This window comes from Zea mays, chromosome 3 (assembly GCF_902167145.1).
Source record: "Zea mays cultivar B73 chromosome 3, Zm-B73-REFERENCE-NAM-5.0, whole genome shotgun sequence".
Lineage (NCBI taxonomy): Eukaryota > Viridiplantae > Streptophyta > Magnoliopsida > Poales > Poaceae > Zea > Zea mays.
The window spans coordinates 205,521,881-205,543,151 of NC_050098.1; the positions used below are offsets into that span (position 1 = coordinate 205,521,881).

Here is a 21,271-nt window from a genome sequence, read left to right on the forward strand (position 1 = left end):
AGAATAATCCCTAGCAGAACTTTATTTAAATGTATTCAAGTGGGATTTTTTAAAGCGTTATGGTAAAAAAAAAACCAAAATGGTGCAATTGAAATTCAATTTAAATACTTAGTCTGGCAACAGGATATTTTTATTTTTTCATAAAAAATCATCTAGCGCTGATGTAATTAAATTTGGTTTATCTTTTAGCTGTACGTATGATCTAAAATTTAGCCATTAAATTTTAGCTTTTGAAGCTCTAAACAGTTGTCTAAAATATTACTACATTCGTTTTTTTTATTTGTCACGTTTTAGTTCAAAAATGAACTAGTAACAATAAATATCATTCGAGAATGGAGGCACTATTTAAAATTTAGCCCATACAAGTATATTAAAATATTCTAAACATTTGCTTTATTTAATGAAATGACAATTTTATTCTACTTCATCTCCTCCTCGTAGGCTCGTAGCACCGCAGGGTCAAATAAATCGAGGGACCCATAAGTGTGCTAAAATGCTATTCTCCCTTTCACCTCTTTTTTGTTATGCCTTTTCTGTATGCGGTACAAATGAGAAAAAATGCTTCTGTCCTTGCCGCATTGGCCAGCAGCAGAAAGTGCAGGGCATCAGCTGCATGAAAATATACAATTAAATAGCCTTGTGTGTTGTGACTAGTGGTATCCCTCCTGTCCTATACGAATAGCATGCTACCGACAATCCCAACTACTCTTTATCTTCATGTGTGCTCTGTACATTGGTGACCACCTGGGAGGAATCTCTTCACAGTTGAGGGGTCCAATCTGCAGATGGACGTTTGGACATCACATGTATATGTACACAAAAATCCCACTTCTTGGTGGTCTGGTTCATTTAGGAGCAGTTAACAAAGAGTGCAGGCCGTCAGCTGTTAAGCATTTGATGGTAGCTTCTCCACTTTGCTCTCATGTTCGTCCAGAACTCCAGATGAACATACCAAGACAAAAATGCTGTACACACACATAATATATCATTTCTGCGCACCAAGTATTACTGGAATTCAGAAATGTTCCTTGTGGAACTCAAATTTCGTTGTGCTTTTCCCATTGAATTCATGGCACAGTTTGTTTAGTTCTTGTGCAAGAACTGGAGCTCCACAGTAGAATACACCTGCGTGCAACCAGATCATTTTAAAAAAAATAAAAGAAAAAACTATAGGTGGTACATAAATTATTTTCTTTTCTGGAACACACAGGATAACTGTGCCTAATATTGTCATTAATCAATATAGAAATAACTTGATTATAATGCACCCCACACACCGTTGTAAAGTTTGTTCATGGAAACGGAATTCTATACAAACTGAGCTGGTTATTCTCACTGTTTCGCTCAATCATGCAGACCAGAGCTTAATAGCCCGTCCTTTTGTCTATAAATTATTAATGCATCTGCATCTTTATGTAGTAGTGTGTTTTATGAAAGAATAACAACGACGAAGTTTTGATAAAGGACACACAAGCCATTCACAAATATGTGCATGACTCTATAAAAAAACCGAGAAGCTTAACCAGAATATCAGACAATGTAGTATGTAGACTAACCTATCTTAGCAAATGGATGCTTCGAGGCAATTTTAGATAGGACTTTTTTCCAATTTGGTCTTGCAAAGTGTGTCCGGACCTGCATAATCAGCATACGGATGATGATGGGGGTATTAGCTTATACCTTAAAAGGTGATTGTACAGTGTTTTAGTCATTTATGCTAAATAGATGACAGGTACAAAACTCAGCATTCCAACGTAGCTGACTTAACGGAGTGGAGCTGTTAATTGCTCTATCAACACTTACTTTAGTTCCAGAGACAATGTCAACGCCATTCTTTGCATGGTTCAAAGCTTGAAGCATGGTGATGAGCGCTGACCGAGCATCTCCTTCCTCATAAACACTCGTAAGGTAGTTGTGCATCTCAATAATATTCTAGAATGGAGCAAAGGCAACTGTAAGTAAAACCCACTTAAGGGAACATATGAATTCTGACAATTAGAAAATGTAACTCAAACAAAACAAGTGGTCAATTGGTACTATGCACCCTTTGGTCCAGTTCAGCAATTTCATTCATGACTCCCTTGAACCAATCAAAAGAACCTTGCTCACGTGTAACCCAATAGAAGTAAGCGTTTGTGGTCCTTAGAACCCTCTTTGGTCTTGATGTGACCGTCATAAGTGTGCTGAGATCAATGTGCGGCTTGTTCGGACCAACTGGAGGATAAAGATCAGTGGAAGCATCCTACCAACACATGCACACACATAAAACAGAATTGTGGTTAGCAAAATGACAAAACCCAACAGAAAGAATATTTTTCATATGTGATCTGTTATTTCACTAATGGAATTAGGAAGGTCAGATGGTGACAAATGAAGATATGGAAGATAGTAAATTACCTCCTCTTCCTCCATCCTTATAATATTGTTAAGAAGATCTTTCAGTATGCTGATAAAAGGAGTTGCACCAATCCCTAATCCAACAAGTAGAAGAACATCATACTTGCTGTAATCCTGAGCAGGAGAACCATAAGGTCCATCAATCAGAAGTTTTGGTAAGCTGCATTATCAAAAGGAAAATATTATAACATGTAATTTGTTAAAGACCAATTACACACAAAACAACCCTTTATGATTGAGGGCTCATACGCTTTCTTGGTTGTCTCGTCTGCTCTAAGAAGGCCACTTTTACCGCCCACTGGGGGTTCACAAGCTGCTGCAAAAACCCTCTTGAGCTCTCGTGTCCAGTCACCAAGTTGTCGAACATGAATGCTTAGATAATCATCCCCAGGCGCTGAAGTAATTGAGAACGGATGCCTATTAAGAGAATGTAAATTCTCAGTGCTCAATGGGGTTCATCAAGACTATTTATGAAAGCTGGTAGTTTCTATCCAAGCAACGACATAATTCAATCATTTTTTGTTGCCAAAGTACAAATTACCATTCAAAGGGTGACACTGCTGGACATTGAACAAACATATATTGCCCACTCTTGTATCGGAAAGCCGGAGGCTTGGACATTTGCAGTGTCAACACATTACCAGGATATATGGCCACCTGAAAGGAAAAATAACAATAATCATATTAGTAGGTCCACAGAAAATGAATGCTCAAGTTTCTCATGTCTTTTTGATTGACCTTCAATAGCCTGACAGAATAACTGCCAGACCTGAAGAACCTCAGCACCCTCTCCCCTACATACAGGCAAACAGGCACTGCCAGATACATCCATGTCTGCATCAGTAACAAAATACAAGAACCTTAGGAATCAAACTTTGATTATTTCATGTGCAGAGAATGAAAACAAATAAAAAAAGCTCACCGTTTTTCGGTACCAGACATGAATGAGGTAAAGGAACTGGCCATGAACAATGAGAGCCAAATACACAATTATGAATAAATGATGAGAGTACCAGAAGGCATTGAAGCCAGTCAGTTTGTCAAATGGTTTTGGAAGCTTCACCAGGCTACGACGGAACCACCGTGTAGCTAAAGTGAAAGCAATAATCATACAGATAACCATAATTACACCAGTGATGCCTTCCACTCCTTTGACCAATGTAAAGTATGTTGGCTTTGTTTCACCGAAGTACTGGCCCAGAGGAGCATATTTCTCATTTGATGAATTTATAAGCCGTGGAAAATCACACACAAGATGGTTCCCTGCATGGAGGATTATACCAACAACGATTGCTGCTGCAATAGTCTGCCCATTAAAACAACAAAACAAATTCTTTTTATTAGTTTTCATAGTCAAAGTCTCATATTACATATGTTACATGAAGTGAGTAGCTTTCTATGCAACTTGAATCCCTGTAGCCATTAAATATATGCCATCTTCTACTACAACTAATAAGATAAAGCTATTCTTTGGTAGTTGGATAAGTACATAATCTTTTTTTATAAAAAATAAGGTTAAGTACATGAAAGTAAAGTTAAATATCCTGCATCAACATGGACAGATGATGCAAATGCCCAGTCCTAAGAATAACTAATTTAGGGCAAATTAACTCATTAACATGAAACACCAAAACTATTGGCAGGATAAAAAGAGGCACTGACAAACTAATGACTAACCTTGTGGAAGTTAATATTATCATCAAATGGCAATGCCCGTGCAGCCCTTGTATTTCTCAACCAAGTAATGGTGTTACGGCATACTGGGAGGAGGATAATTGCCATGTTCAGCTTCAGGGTTTCAGCAGCGCCTTTTGCAGTGGTCACACAGTAGCCCATCACATTAAAGACATACCTGTTGCGATACTGCATGAACTTCCAAGTGAACAGTCCAGCCATTATTCCAATCCATAATGCAAGCACCCATAGGCGTTTCCAATTATCCTCCAAATAGTAACTCAATGTGGTACTTATCTTGCGAATTGGACTCTTTTTCCTTAAGCCTGCTAGGTTCTGACTTAGTGCTTGGCTTGTGTAACTTAGCGCCTGACTGTAGTTCATGTAGGTATCCTTCTGCAACAGAAGGGTCTCCAACTGCCACAACTGCAATACCAACGAAACCCACGCATTATTTAGAAAAAAAATCAAAGGCTGAACAGGTTAGGTTAATAAAAATAATAGTTTAGATTAATAAAAGGATAATATTCTATTAACAAATATTAAGGTCATTGTTTCATACAAGTGGTCAAGAAGGAACATCATGCATTTGTAATGAAAAGCTGATAAGCGCACATCTGGAGACAACTATGGCTGACATAATTACTACAAGAGAAGAAGTTAATGTTCTATATTATAAAACAGAAAAGGCCCTCATCGGCTGAACTACTCGTGCTTTAGAAAAACAAGATTTACATGCATAAAATAAATCCATAATGCAGCCCAAAAGATTCTGCATACATAGAAATAAATTAAATCTTCCAAAGAAAGTAAATGCACAGTTATGGAAAAAACATCTACGCGAGTTGTTGACGAACTTTTCCCTTGAAACACACCAAAAATTGAAGCAGCCTTACTGTACTGTATGAATATGTTAGCGTATTATATCAATAAAAAATGGCATTTACAAAATAAATATTTTCCCCATAAACAGGAGAAGTGTTTCTACTGAGCCAAAGGTCCTAGGTTCAACACACCCTCTCTAGTCTCTACAAAAAATACAGGGATAAGGTTTGCCTCGATTATTCCTTACCCAGACCACACTCTTATTGGAGCCGTTAGTGTATATTGTCATATTAAGAAAAAAAAAATCCTATGCAAAGCCCCACCAACACACATCACTAGGATTTATAAAAAAGGTATACATAAAATGAGATGTACTAAAGTATAATACAAAAAATTGAATAGGGAACCAAATGAAAAAAATCCAACATTGGATTGGCCTCTAGAAGGAAGACTCCCTTTCACCTGTGTAGTTCATCCTATTCATGGATGTATTGTATTGAATTCCTTGTTTAACTCAGCCAGTGCGGCAGGATTCTTAAAGCCACTACCAGTGTGAGGGGTGCAACTTAGGGCATCTCTGTATGCCCGATTTTTTTGCATTTGAGCCCTTTATTTTAAAAAAATCACATTTAACCCCCTAGATGAAGTACTCCCGTTTTTTTGACCCTTTCCTCGGCATCATAGGTTGTGGCGCCGAGGTAACACTACTCGACGCCGAGGTCTAGGCCTTGCTGGCATCCGGTGGCTTCGCTGGCGCTGATGTGGCAGACCTCGGTGCCACAAATCTTGGTGTCGAGCTCAGCGCCACAGATCACGACGCCGAGGTCACGGACTTCGCGGCCAGACGGAGTGCTTGGAGGAGCTTGTGGGCCTAGCGATGTGCATGGCGTACGTGCAGAGATAGATTTCTGGTCTGGAGACGCGCAAATATATGACCATGATGTGTTCTCTCGGATCGGGGCTACTAGCTACTACTAGTAGCTAATGCAGATCATGGATGGATGGACGGTTGGGCGAGAGGAGGTTTCTTGTGGTCTCCTCTCTCTCTCTCTATCTTGGCCACGCGCTTGCTTTTGGAAAAACCTGGCAAGCTAGGTTTGTGTGTGCTCTCTCATGCCGGTGTGTATAAAAGCGCGTGCATGTGATGCCAAATCGGTGGCCATGGTTTCGCACCTAGGATTCTCCTGTTGGGCACTGCTCATGGATCTGTGTTCTGTGTCCATCCCCCTGCTGCATGCAAAAGTAGTATACATTGAGATCGTCATGGCACGTGAAACTGTTCCTTTTCCAGCGTGCATGTGGTAAAGTACGTACTCATTAAACTCCACTCCGTAAACGGTGTTGTCTACCGTGCAAAACAATGTTTTACACGGCCATATACACGATCCGCTGGACACAACCTCACTCACTCACCATCTCTCACTTGGCTAATGCAAGTTCATACAGACAAAAGTTCACAGAGTTTTGGCATCCACAAAAAAAAGATTGCCAAACAGCCTTGTGAAAAGATTGAGGGCATTACATACTTTTGGCATCCACAAAAAAGCAATCCAACCCGCCTAGGATCTAGATTGCCAAATAGCTTAATGGACCCTTCTTAGCTTTCCATAATCTAGGTTTTCACAATCCATGTTATACAAGTTGCATTCCATAATCTTTAGCTGAAATAAACAAGGCCCTAATTCACCTATTATTCTTATTGCTTGGGAACTAGCAAAACATCATGATGAGTGTGTTTTTAATAGCATCTCTTTGAATGTTCTGGCAGTCGAGAGAGATGGTGTTTCTGGTGTGCTGCAGGACCAATGAGCTCCAGGCCCCTTAGTCCGACACATCATGTCACACACAACTCGTGTAGTCGTGTGACCCTTTGATATGTTAACAGGCTCACCTGTCACCAAGTGACCCCTAAGATTTTCTAGGTTTTTCGACCATGGGCTATGATACCAATTGTTAGTGCGCAGCAAATCTAGTCCAGCTCGCTATACCCATGAATAGACGCCACGCCAGACCTAGGCCACCAGAGCCCACAACAAACCCAAGATCTCCGACGGTCGGACCTACCTCAACCCAAAAGGCAGGTGAGGCTTGCTCTGCCCTATATGTTGTGCTCCTCTACCATCAATTACTGGCCATCCACTCTTGAGCAGTGGCGCATATGTTCTAGTTTTTCTAAGGAGGAGGTGTACGTGTTGTACACATTCCCATTTTCTTCTACAGAACATAAAAAACAAATTATATCACTGTAGCCCTCTTTGGTTGTAACGTTTACACTAGCAGTACCTGGTGCTGCACATGGCTCGTGTGACCATGATATCCAAAGCAAGGTTATTATGGCGTCGCCTAGGCGTCGCCTAGACGACGCCTAGGCGTCCAGGCGGCTGTAGAAGCTGGGCGTCGGGCTCGCCGCGCCATGGATGCGTATGGCGTCGCCGCGCTCGCCTAGGCGTCGCCATGGCGTCCAAAATTCGCCACGGACGCCGCGGAATTGTTTTAGGGCTGGCGGCTGGCGCCTCTGCGCGCGTAGTTTTAGTTTTAGGGCTGCGCGCGCGAATAAAGCCTTTCCAGTGCCGCGCCGCCTCTCCTCCAACTGGACTCGTCGCGCCGCCGCCTCTCCTCCACCTCCACTCGTCGCGCCGCCGCCTCCTCTAGCCGGTGCGCCGGGCCGCCGCCTCCTCCAGCCAAGCAGCAAGCGCCAGTCCGGTCCGGTTCTTTCCTCTGCTGTCTCCTCCAGCCAAGCGGAAATCCTCTGCTCCAGCCGGTCCGGTTCTTTCCTCTGCTGTCTGCTTCTTCTTCCTCAATTCCTCTGCTGTCTGCTCTTGAACTTCCTCAGTTCCTCTGCTCTGCTGCTGCCTGCTGCTCTCCCTAATCTCCTATTTTTATGCAGCATAGCAGCAAGCCAGCAACACTACAGCAGCCAGCAGGCAGCAGCACCCTCATCAATCAATGGCTAGCCCATCTTCAGTCAACAATGTCAACTATGATCCAAAGACAGACAAAGCAAGGAAGGCTAGCTCAAATGATCCAGGTTGGAAGTATGGTTATTGGGCAAATTTGGCAAATAGAGATCAAGTGACATGCACCCTTTGTGACACCATAGTTTCTGGAGGGATAAAAAGGCTAAAGCAGCATCTAGCAGGTGGTTATGGAGATACAAAGATATGTTCAAAGACCACTACTGCAATTAGAAAGGAGATGAGGGATTACTTGGAATCCAAAAGAAGGAAAAGAGTTATTTTCCTAGATGATAATGAGCAGCAAGAGGAGGAAGAGGAAGTAATGGTGGTGGATGCAGCAGCTGAATCTGTTCAAGTTCAACAAGATGAACCTATAGAATCCCAAGGCTCTAAGGTACAACCAAGTTCAGGGACTGCAGCCAAACACAGGCGTGCAACCTATCTGTACAAGGATACAACATCAATCAAGACCAAGGCAAATCAAGCAAGCAAGCAAAAGTCAATTGTGGAGATGCTTCGGAAATCACCTGAAGATGTAGTTGATGAAAGGCGTAAAGGGTGTTCTCAACCCACAATTCCATCCAAGATGAAGTCCAAAGAGGAGAAGAATTATGTGGATATGCAATGGGCTTTGTGGTTTTATGAATGCGGTGTGCCATTTAATGCAGCAGGTAGGATACTTATGGAGAGGTTTCCTTCACTTTTTTGGAGCCCATGCGCTGCACATTGCTTAGATCTTATGCTAGAAGACATAGGAAACTTGAAGGAATTTAAGAAGCCCATTGTACGTGCAAGACGTGTCACAACTTTCATCTATAGGCACGGTAGAATTCTTAGTTTAATGAGAGAGAAGACAGGTGGGGCAGATCTTGTGAGAGCTGCAGCCACTAGATTTGCCACTGCTTTCCTTACTTTGAAAAGTTTGTACAAGCACAAGGATCCTTTGAAGGCCCTATTTCTTAGTGAAGAATGGAATGGGAACAAGTTGGCAAAAACTGCTGCAGGTAAGGAGGCTTGTGATATTGTGCTCTCTGTGGAGTTTTGGAATAAAGTTGAAGATTGTCTTAGAGCTTCAGCCCCTCTCCTCATTGTACTTAGAGTGGTTGATGGTGATGAGAAACCTGCAATGCCAGAGGTCGCGGCACTAATGAAACATGCAAAAGAGAAGATCAAGCTAAGCTTTGCTATTGATAGCAAGAAAAGCTTACTTAAGAGAATCATAGACATCATTGAGAAACGATGGATGAAACAAATGGACCATCCTTTGTATGGGGCTGCTCTTTATTTGAATCCAGGAAAATTGCATCCTCTCATTCGAGATGATGATGATGCAACTGTTGGCCAACTAAGAGGTTGTTTCCTTGATGTGCTTGCAAGAATGGTGGATGATGAAGAAACAAGAGCCAAGATTGATGCTCAATCCTTAGACTATGAAGCTCTTAGAGGAGAGGCCTTCTCAAACAAAATGGCCAAGAACAACCTGGAGACAATGAACCCACGTAAGTGATGCTTGTCTAATTGTCTTGTAATTGCAGCAGGTTTTATACATTAACATCTAAATTTATGTTGTATTTCACATTTGGCAATCAAGTTGATTGGTGGCGTTCATATGGTGGGCGTGCTATTGAGATTCAAAGGTTTGCTAGGCGTATTGTTGGTCTTTGTGCTTCATCATCGGGTTGTGAGAGAAACTGGAGTAGATTTGAGTTTGTGAGTATTGTTGTCTTTGTCTAATTGTTTAATTCTTAGCTTGTGTCTAGAATTTAAGCCAACAAATTTTTCTTTTGTAGATCCATACAAAGAAACGTAATAGGTTGCTGCATAAGAGATTGAATGATATTGTCTATGTTTCTGTGATGTACGGAAATACGTACACACGTCGGCACAGGGCACGCGACGTGCGGCGCGCGGCTGAGCGCGCAGGACGCCTGATCCAGCAGGCAGCGCCTGATCCAGCAGGCAGCCAGGCCTAGCGGCTAGATCTGGAAAGAATAAAAGTGATTGATGGCCTTCCTATTAGTCCGGGCTAGATTTAGAAGGAATAGGAGTGATCTGTGATTGATGGCTTTCCTTTATTAGTCCGAGCTAGATTTAGAAGGGAATAAGAGTGATTAGTGATTGATGGCTTTCCTTTAATAATCTGGGATAGATTTAGAAGGGAATAAGAGTGATTAGTGGCTTCCTTTAGTAGCCCTGGCCTATGGCTTTATATACCCCCTGTAAGCACCCATGATGAGGACAAGAAAGTTTTATCTCCATCTCCTACCTCTCTCTACTCGGCAACAGGGGGCATAACCCGTTGACGAAGACCGCCGTTCCTGGGGGCATAACCCGGTCGGCAACACGGACGGCGGCTACGACCTTCGGAGTCGCGGTCCTCCTACCCTCGGGCCCGACGCCCTTGACAACCTGGTATCAGGAAGTCGGCGATCCCCAACCACCACCCCCAGCCCTTCAGCCGCACCACCACCACCAGCCACCACCTCCCCGTCCACCGCTACGTCCAGGTTCATCACCATGGGTGACGGCGCTCAACCCTCCATGGCCGACGTCATGCAGATGCTCCAGACCCTGTCCACCAACATGTCCAAGATGCAGTCCGACATGGTGATCATGCAGGAGAAGGTCGCCTCCGCGACCGACTACGGCGGCCACCAAGATGGGCAGCCCCGCACGGATCACCCGCCGAAGTTCCAGCGGATGGAGTTCCCGCGCTATGACGGCAAATCCGACCCGCTGATCTTCATCAACAAGTGCGAGTCGTACTTTCGACATCAACGCACCATGCCGGAGGAAAAGGTATGGATGGCATCTTACAACATGGACGACGTGGCCCAGCTGTGGTTCCTCCAACTCCAGGAGGATGAGGGCACGCCGCCCTGGGGTCGCTTCAAGGAACTCCTCAACCTCCGGTTCGGACCAGCGCTGAGATCAGCGCCGCTGTTCGAGCTGACGGAGTGTCGACGCACGGGATCGGTGGAAGAATATTCCAACCGCTTCCAGGCCCTTCTTTCGCGTGCTGGCCGGCTGCAGGAAAGCCAGCGCGTACAACTGTACACAGGGGGGCTGCTGCCGCCGCTGAGCCATCAGGTCCGCGTTCACGCGCTGGAGTCCCTGGCCGCAGCCATGAGCCTGGCCAGGATGCTGGAACTGGTGGAGCTAGACCGGCTCAACCCCCTACTCGGTCGGGCGGCCCCGCGCGCGGCCCTGCCCGCTCTACCTACGCGGCCAGCGCTGCCAGCGGCCGGCGCGCCTCCGGTGCTTCCCGTACCGGTTCCCCCAGCACAGCAGCTGGCCCTCCCGGCGCCTCCTCCACGCGGCGCAGCTGGGGCTGCCAAGCGCCTTACGACGGAGGAGCAGGCGGAACGTCGTCGTCTTGGCTTGTGTTACAACTGTAATGAGCCGTACTCCCGCGGGCACAATCGGGTGTGTCGCCGCGTCTTCTACATTGACGGCTTCGAGCTGGAGGACGCTGCCCAGGAGGCTGACGCCGTCGACACCTCCGCACCATTGTTCTCCCTTCGCGCTGTGGCTGGTATGCCCATTTGTGACTCCATGCAGGTGCGCGTGCAAGTGGGCGCCGTGACGCTGACCGCCCTTCTGGACACTGGCTCCACGCATAACTTCATCGCCGAGGCCGCAGCGTCACGCACGGGGCTTGCTGTCCAGACCAGCCCACGCCTCACGGCCACCGTGGCGAATGGCGAGCGCATCGCCTGCCCGGGTGTTTTCCGTCAGGCCCCGATCACCATCGCAGGCGAGGACTTTTGCGTCGACCTCTATGTGATGCCACTGGCCGGCTACGACGTCGTCCTCGACACCCAGTGGATGGTCACGCTAGGCAAGATGGTGTGGGACTTCACCACGCGCACCGTGGCCTTCACACGCCATGGCCGCCCCGTCTGCTGGGAGGACGTGGCCGCCCGGCGCACACCGCGCCTCGACAGCATCACGGCGCCCGAAGCCTTGCTGGAGGAGCTGCTGACCACGTTCGATGGCCTCTTCGCCGAGCCCTCGGGCCTGCCACCGCCGCGGGCGCGTGACCACAGCATCGTACTCAAGTCGGGCACACTGCCGGTAGCGGTCCGGCCGTACCGTTACCCGGCGGCCCACAAAGATGAGTTGGAGCGACAATGTGCCGCAATGATCGCACAAGGCATCGTGCGTCGCAGCGACTCCGCGTTCTCGTCCCCGGTCCTCCTCGTCAAGAAGCCGGACGGATCGTGGCGTTTCTGCGTCGACTACCGGGCGCTTAACGCGCTCACGATCAAGGACGCATTCCCTATCCCAGTCGTCGACGAGCTGCTGGACGAGCTCCACGGGGCATGCTTCTTCACCAAGCTCGACTTGCGCTCCGGGTACCACCAGGTCCGCATGCGGCCGACTGACGTGCACAAGACGGCGTTCCGCACACATGACGGCCTCTACGAGTTCTTGGTCATGGCGTTCGGGCTGTGCAACGCTCCCGCCACGTTCCAGGCCATGATGAACGACGTCCTGCGCCCCTTCCTCCGCCGCTTCGTGCTGGTATTTTTTGACGACATTTTGATTTACAGCCGCACATGGGCGGACCACCTTCGTCACCTGCGTGCTGTCTTCGGCGCGCTTCAGCAGCACCAGCTCTTCGTCAAGCGCTCTAAGTGCGCTTTCGCGGCCTCCTCCGTCGCGTACCTGGGACATGTTGTCTCGGCGGCCGGAGTCGCCATGGACCCCGCCAAGGTGCAGGCGGTGCGCGACTGGCAGCAGCCGCGGTCGGCCCGCGCGGTTCGCGGTTTCCTCGGTCTTGCCGGGTACTACCGGAAATTCGTGCACAACTATGGCACAATCGCCGCGCCGTTGACCGCCCTGCTCAAGAAGGACGGGTTCCTGTGGTCGGACGAGACGGCGGCTGCCTTCGCCGCTCTGAAGGAGGCGGTCACGTCGGCCCCGGTACTCGCCATGCCGGACTTCTCCAAGACGTTCGTCGTCGAATGCGACGCTTCGTCCCACGGCTTCGGGGCGGTGCTGGTCCAGGACAGCCACCCCGTGGCCTTCTTCAGTCGGCCCGTGGCGCCTCGTCACCGCGCCCTAGCCGCCTATGAGCGGGAGCTGATCGGCCTCGTCCAGGCAATCCGCCATTGGAGGCCCTACCTTTGGGGGCGCCGATTCGAAGTCAAGACCGATCACTACAGCCTCAAGTACTTGCTGGATCAGAGGCTGTCCACCATACCACAACACCACTGGGTGGGCAAACTTCTCGGCTTCGACTTCTCCGTCGAGTACAAGCCGGGACATACCAATGCCGTCGCGGACGCGCTCTCACGCCGCGACACACCGGAGGAGGGCTTGGTGCTGGCCTTGTCCGGACCACGCTTCGACTTCATAGATCGGCTCCGTCAGGCACACACCGTCGACCCCACGCTCGCGGCCCTCCAGCACGACATCAGCAGCGGCGCCAGGTCACGGCCCTGGGCGCTAACCGACGACCTCGTCCACTATGCGGGCCGGCTGTACATTCCGCCCGCCTCCCCGCTGCTCCAGGAGATCTTGGTGGCGGTCCACGAGGAAGGCCATGAGGGCGTACAGCGCACCCTGCACCGACTCCGGCGCGACTTCCATTTTTCTCACATGAAACGTGTGGTGCAGGATCTGATTCGTGGCTGTGCAGTCTGCCAACGCAACAAGCCCGACCATCAGCACCCGGCCGGCTTGCTGTTGTCCCTGCCGGTGCCGCAAGGGGTATGGACGGACATCGCCATGGATTTCGTCGAAGCGCTGCCTCGCGTCCGCGGCAAGACCGTCATCTTCACGGTGATAGACCGCTTCAGCAAGTATGCACATTTCGTTCCCCTGGCGCACTCGTACACGGCCGAGTCTGTGTCGCAGGCATTCTTCACCGACATCGTCCGTCTCCACGGCATTCCCCAGTCGATCGTCTCTGACCGGGACTCGGTGTTCACCTCCAACTTCTGGACCGAGCTGATGCGCTTGAGCGGTACCAAGCTACAGATGACCACGGCATTTCATCCCCAGTCAGACGGCCAGTCCGAATCGGCGAACAAGGTCATCATCATGTATCTCAGGTGCTTGACGGGAGATCGACCCCGCGACTGGTTGCGCTGGCTCCCATGGGCGGAATATATCTTCAACACCGCTTTCCAGTCGTCCCTGCGCGACACGCCGTTCCGCGTCGTCTATGGCCGCGACCCTCCCTCACTTCGCTCCTACGAGCAGGGGGCAACGCGGGTGCCTGCGGTGGCCAGGACTTTGGAGGAGCGCGTGGAGTTCCTGGCAGATATCCGTCACCGGCTGGAGCAGGCCCAGGCTGTCCAGAAACATCATTATGATCGTCTACATCGTGACATCGACATACAGGTCGGCGAGTGGGTGCTGCTTCGTCTACGCCAGCGCCCGACGGCCTCCATGCCCGACTCGTCGGCTGGCAAGCTGAAGCCGCGGTTCTACGGCCCTTACCGCGTCGTCGAACGCATCAACGCCGTGGCTGTCCGCCTGGCCCTGCCTCCTCAAGCTCGCCTCCACGACGTCTTCCACGTGGGGCTTCTCAAGAAGTTCCACGGCGCGCCTCCGCAAGAGCCTCCAGCTCTACCTCCGGTTCGCCACGGCGCAGTTATTCCAGAGCCAGAGCAAGCAGTCAAGATGCGGCTGCTCAGGGGAGTTCGGCAGGTCCTCATTCGCTGGCGGGGAGCCTCTCCGGCATCGGCTACCTGGGAGGATGTGGACACATTTCGCGCTTCATACCCACTATTTCAGCTCGAGGACGAGCTGCCTCTCGAGGAGGGGAGAGATGTGATGTACGGAAATACGTACACACGTCAGCACAGGGCACGCGACGTGCGGCGCGCGGCTGAGCGCGCAGGACGCCTGATCCAGCAGGCAGCCAGGCCTAGCGGCTAGATCTGGAAAGAATAAAAGTGATTGATGGCCTTCCTATTAGTCCGGGCTAGATTTAGAAGGAATAGGAGTGATCTGTGATTGATGGCTTTCCTTTATTAGTCCGGGCTAGATTTAGAAGGGAATAAGAGTGATTAGTGATTGATGGCTTTCCTTTAATAATCTGGGATAGATTTAGAAGGGAATAAGAGTGATTAGTGGCTTCCTTTAGTAGCCCTGGCCTATGGCTTTATATACCCCCTGTAAGCACCCATGATGAGGACAAGAAAGTTTTATCTCCATCTCCTACCTCTCTCTACTCGGCAACAGGGGGCATAACCCGTTGACGAAGACCGCCGTTCCTGGGGGCATAACCCGGTCGGCAACACGGACGGCGGCTACGACCTTCGGAGCCGCGGTCCTCCTACCCTTGGGCCCGACGCCCTTGACAGTTTCCTACAACCGAAGGATGAAGACTAGGTTTCAAATAAGGCGTGAGAAGAAAGGGAAAGGTTTTGACCCTTTGGTCATTGAAGAGTTCGATTGGGATAATGAGTGGGCTGATTCCTCCTATGTGCAGCCTCAAGGTGCTCGTGGGTGTGATTGTGGTGAGGATGAGAATGGCCTTACATGGGAACTTGTTGATCAAGCTGTGGGTGCATCAAGCTCGCTGCGAGGCCGAAATCTTCCAAGGAATGCCAACAAGCGTGCAAGAGTTTCACACTCAAGGTTTGACTTTGAAGAAGATTTTGGTTCAGCCAATGAAGAAGAGGAGGACCAAGATCCACATGATGATGTTGATGTGACTGATTCTGAAGATGCACATGATGATGTTGGTGGAGAAAACACTGAGGCTGCTCCAGATGAGTTCGAAGATGGATATTGACTCACTAAGAGTTGGCTGATTTCAGATTTGCAGCTTACCTAATTTTGTGCAGTGCTTCAATGCTTCACTGCTTGTGCTCTTAATCAACTAGTCTTTTAATCTTTTGATTGATCTATGTCGCTAAGTCATTATGGGGCTGGACTGGAACTAATTTAATTATGCCACTAAGACTAGCAGTCTAGCATATGTTGCTGCTGCTATTTTATTCCCACCAATGTATTGTGGGTTTAATTTGATATACATGTCTGCTGCTTACTGTTTTAATATGTCAATATTCAAAGGTTAATGTAGCTTGCAGCTTGAAAGAAAAGAAGAGGGGTTGGATCTTCGATAAGAGAGATGGATCATGGATGCTACAAGAACAACAAAGAGAAGGGCAGAGTACATACCAAAGCATGGACAACAAAAAAGCTTGTATTGTATTCTCTAACCTTACCAATTTTGTTATTGCAAGTGTTAGATTGTTAGGATTTTTTTTGCATATCCTCGCCTAGGCGATCCTCATATGGCGTCGCCTCGCCGCACGCCTAACTCGCCTAGGCGTTTGGAAGGGGGTCGGTCGCCATGTCTCGCCTTAACGCCTTAATAACCTTGATCCAAAGTTTTTTGTGATGCCCGTTTAAATAATTATGTCTAGAGAAAGTGTGGATTGGACTTGAATCGCCTGGTGCAAAGCATGACCTGGGCTGGTCTACCCCTGCCCACTATGAATGTGGTTTAACATGACAAGTACCACAGAATCGAAAAAGGCCAATGCCCAATAAGAGCATCATGGCCCAGCAGACAGTACACTGTCATACTATGTCAAGAGTAAAGGGGGAAGAATGATAGAAACACCGCACTTGACTCTCATAATTGTGTTATTGACTCTCATAATTGTGTTAATTAGCCCTTTGGGCTGCTAATCTGCTGAAATCAGCATGCCAAACCTTGTGCCTTTCAATGTATGAAACAATCATGGAGTATGGATGAATTATTTTGACTGCTTCCTTTGGTGATTATTTTTACTATACACCCACAGTTCCAAAAATAGTGCAATTCTAGGTTTAGAACAAGTGAAAATTTCTTAAGTCTAATTAAGTTTATTCATGGAAAATAGTTTCAACATTTATGCCTCGAAATATGTTCCTATAAAAATATATTCTATAATTAATATAATGATACTTTTTCTTAGCATAAATGTTAATTAAAATTGTTTGATTCAATAGAGTTGGAGGCTTCTGGGGACAGAGGAAATACAGACAGATTACAGCACTCTTTAAAAAAAGGAGGTCAATGGCCATGAGAACGTGGTGGGGACAACAAGCTGTGAACTGTGCGCAGCAAGGATGACATTTAACACGGCAGATGAATGAAACATAAGAAATGCATGCAAGTTGATCCACAGCTGCTCACCAACTTCGACATAAATGATGACGGAAAGAGGATTTTTATTGGGAACCACTTCCCATTTGTTTTTTGTATCGAACAGTAGATTAACTGCATGTATTTAGACTAACATTTCCAGGGGCAAAATTGTATTGCTACCCCAGTAATTGGCAGCCTCTCTGGCTGGTTATAGCGCCTAATGCGATAGAAAATGAAGTTTAGATAATCAAAGACAAGTCTTATAATGTCTGGTACTAATCCACCATCATGTTATAAGAGTAGGGGTGACAATGGGTTCTAAATTTTACACCATAAGATTTAAGGATCGGATTAGGATCAGACTCTATTTCTATTCATTTTTTAACTAAAATTTATTTAGAGCCCTAACATTTTGTTAAGAAGCATTTGGATCGCGATCCATTACCACCCCTACATAAGAGACAAAGCCGCAGTCAACTACTTCTCAAAGGTGCAGTGTGCACTGATCAACATGTATGTGAACTAGCTGCCAAAATTCTCTACGAGGCTAACCAAATACTGACACTTCTTTCACCTAATTATACTATTGTCACCACTGTCGCTGAAAATAAACATGTGGTCGGAAAACAAACAGTTTCACTGCATAATCGTGTGATTGATTGCTAACGATGTTAGCTTACCTCAATGTAGCCAAGTCCTTCAGGATCAAGCTCCTCCATAATCAGGGCGGCATACTCTTCGGCTTGCTCCTTAAGCCTGGACAGCTTATTGGCAGATGCACTTAACATGATAATCTGGAATAGTAGAAAGATAAACACGAGTTAGTACAGTGTTGGAGGCCTAACTCAGTGATCTCAGATTTTACCGAACCACTAGAAAGTAACCCGTAACAACATATGGCTGACTATGTTCCTCACAGTGACATCGTCGAAAGGCACCCACATGCCTTTCAAAGGCTACTTAGCTCATCAGGTCACCTTTCAACGCATTGCTTCAGCGGATGCACACAAAAAAATAGCTGGCCTGTCGGAAATGCCCCTCACCAACAACCGCTATAGACTGCACTGTCATCCACTAAGAATTTACTGGAATGCCCTCACACGTTCTAGAAAAAAGGGTGACCCTTTCCTGAAGGCTAAAGAAAAAAAACGAGTGTCCCAAAACTAGCAGGTAGAAGTGGGTAATGGCGTGATGCTTTCCACGCCGGTTTCGCTCACCAACTACGATTAGACACAAACTTTTCGTGTACACCCTTCCGTCCCCTGCGGGGATTTACTCCAAAACACTCCTCTTTCGGATTATCACAGGTTAACTAAAGTTTCTCAGCCACTTAAACATAATTAAGAAACAATAGTAATCCGTAAGGTCTGCGTTATGGATGCGCTACTGACAAAACAGATATTGATGTGGCAGGCAGTGGAGAGGAATTAGACAGCTCAATGGACCAAATACAAAACTCTTGCCGTCAAAGGACGCCTAAATGATCCGATTTTGATAGCCACAAATAGCAAATCAGAAAAAGAAAGGACTAAAGAAAAGGGAAAGAAACTGCTTGTAGTGCAGCACCACCGACTCCAAGCACAACCATGGGGCATGGGTATTTGTTGCTTACCTCTTTCACCTCCTCCTCCCCAATCCGGCCGTCCGCGTTCTTATCCACCCTAATTAAAAATGACAAAACCAATACATTTATTGAAAGAAAATAGACGAGTCTCATAGTAGCCGGCTAAGAGTGGCGTAATGGTGGGCATGGTAGCGGGGTGGTATACATGTCGAAGAAGATCTGGAGGCGGGAATCGAAGCTGTTGTCCGTGATCTGCTGCCAGATCTCGCGCAGCTCCTCCTTGTTGATTTTGTCAACCTGCACCTGACGGCGGCGGCTCAATGTGTCAAACAGCTCGAGCGCGAACTCTTTCGATTCCGTCATCCCTGCACGTGTACATGCAGCTCCCCAATGTTTCAACGACGAAGGGAAATGGAGGAGAAAGCCGAGGGGAGGCAGCGCGGCGTGGTGGTACCAATGCATTCCGCGAAGTCGGAGCGGGAGAGGAAACCCTCGGAAGCGAGGCGGTCGAAGTTGGCCTGCACCTCCATCCAGGCGTTGTTGGCCTTGTTGCTGCTGATGAAGCGGAGGCCGCGGAGCGCCTTGTGCGCGCCGGAGCGCGTGCGGTCGAGCTGCGCGCGCTGCCGCCGCGCGGCGCGGGCAGCGAGGGCCGACTCGATGCCTGACGACGGCTGCTGCTGCTGCCCCTGCCCTTCCGCGCGGCTTTGGGTGCGGCCGAAGCGCTTGGTGAGGTCCTGCGAGAACTGGCGCGCGATGGACATGGCCTCCGCCTTGAGCTCCTGCGAGAACTGCAGGAGCCGGTGCGACGAGGTCCGCCTGATCGACGGCGACAAGGACCGCGACGACGACGACGCGCCGCCGGCATGGTCCCCGCGCGCGCCCAGCGGCAGCGCGGTGGCGCCCCCCGCCGCGGCCGGCTCGACGCTCCGCAGAATGATGGTGTCGTCCTCCTGCAGGTCGAGCGTGACCTCGACCAGCTCCTCCCCGTCGTCGGAGCTGCGTTCGGAGCCCCGCGGCGAGGAGCCCGTGCTGAGTGACCGCGGCGTCGTCCCCGCCGAGCCGCTCCATCGCTGGTGGCCCGGGGCGGCGGCGCCCCTCATCGCCGACCCAATCAGAAGCCGCTTTCCAGCGCGGCTCCCGGAACAGTCCAATGCTCGAAGAGGAGACGCGCTCGACGACTGGATGGATCGATTTTGTGGGTGGCCTTGGAATCTCTGGGGAAAGGCGCCCGCGACGCGTCCGAGCGGGAGCTCGAGCCGATGAAAGAGGAAGCGCAACGAGACAGCAATATATGAGGATGAGAAGGCGAGTACGGTGGGCCGGGCCACGCAAATGCACAACTCTATTTAATTATCCACATTGTCATCTACTAATATGTAAGCAGACTCTACATGCATATGTGCAATCAATTTTCCACCAGTATGTACCATTTTATTAGTAACCCTGTATTTAATCTACCGTTGAATTGAATGGGTATCCAAAGAACTAGAAAACGTGATTGTACGCTTGTACGCAGAGTCTGGTTGCATATCAACAATAGCATTGGACTCAATGTAGTTTAATAATATAGCCAATATTATACTTAATAATATTATCATGTCACATATAATCAGTTAAAATACTACTCATATAATAACCCTATAATGATATAAGATAAATATTTAATAATAAGTTCACATTTTTTTTCACAAACTGTCTTGGAGTCGGTGAACATCTCGCTTTCAGTTGATTACTAGTGAACAGCTCGTTTTTCTTCTTTCTTTTTTCTTTTTACTATATCATTATAAATGTGTGGTATCTTTTACAACCGCCTACATCATTTTATTATGCTTGTTCTTGCGACCATAAGTTCTACCAGCACGTACGCTTCTATTGATTAGCCCAGCACAAGTTGGGGTAGGAGAGCAATCCATTCATGTGAGGGAGTAAATGATGTGAGCCTTCTTTACCAAATAAATCACTGATTTTTACGGTTCTATGGTTGTAATGTTAGTATGTCACCTTTACTCTTTTTTATTTATGCAAAAATAAAGTAAAATTAAACATAAGTAAAGGTTTGAATTTTAGTTGTTGGTTTCACATTCACACTCATCTCACCAACAGAACTTACATATTTTTATGTTTTATTAGAACAAAATTTACACATGTGATATGTAGAAAGTGTAGTAATGTATGAGCATCTGACTAGTTTTTTAAAATATATAAAGGTATTTGGGACAAACTAAACACAGTTCTCCAATAGCTTCCAGAAAGGGAAATGTGTCCTTGTGCCATTTTAATAAATGTTTTGGTGATTAGATGCCCAACACAAATTACTTTGGTTCAAATGTACTAAGTGTGGAAGAGATGCAAATCAAAGAATCAAGGTATGACTCTGGCCTTACTAAATTGTTTTGTGTACTAACATATTTCTCTAAGTGCTAGGAACCTTGGTTAATCAACTAAGATTGGATTGGAGAAGTTTGGCTAAGTGCAGCCAAACTTGAACCAGCCTAAGGTGCACCGGACACTGTCCGGTGCCTAGGCTGGCTCGGCGACAAACTCGTCTCTCTCGGGACTTCGCCGAGGGCGCTGCGGCTATAATTCACCGAACTGTTCGGTGAGCCAACGGCGCCCACGCCAACGGTCGGCAACGCAATCAGCGGGCGACGCGTGGCCTGGGCCAACGGTAACTTGGTCTCACCGGACTGTCCGGTGCGCCAGGGGACCGAGGGCTCAACGGTCGGCCTCGCTAGAAAAGCAAGGAGATCG

The 21,271-nt window shown here is 47.9% G+C and overlaps 1 protein-coding gene and 1 long non-coding RNA gene across 2 annotated transcripts; both read right to left on the reverse strand.

Moving 5' to 3' along the window:
• Positions 1-641: 641 nt before the first annotated feature.
• Positions 642-20,009, reverse strand: LOC100037794 (uncharacterized). Its single transcript, NM_001374296.1, has 14 exons — positions 18,975-20,009; positions 18,726-18,885; positions 18,569-18,617; positions 17,637-17,750; positions 4,075-4,497; positions 3,320-3,703; positions 3,136-3,231; positions 2,939-3,054; positions 2,647-2,814; positions 2,398-2,557; positions 2,045-2,242; positions 1,804-1,932; positions 1,557-1,635; positions 642-1,125 (listed from the first exon to the last, which is right to left on the reverse strand). Exons 1-14 carry the CDS (start codon positions 19,618-19,620, stop codon positions 1,016-1,018), a joined length of 2,832 nt encoding a protein of 943 aa, NP_001361225.1. The 5' UTR covers positions 19,621-20,009; the 3' UTR covers positions 642-1,015.
• On the reverse strand, positions 5,104-10,490 carry LOC118476743 (uncharacterized). The gene is made up of 2 exons (XR_004857352.1): positions 9,062-10,490; positions 5,104-8,974 (listed from the first exon to the last, which is right to left on the reverse strand). It is a non-coding gene; the product is annotated as an uncharacterized lncRNA (long non-coding RNA).
• Positions 20,010-21,271: the final 1,262 nt, after the last annotated feature.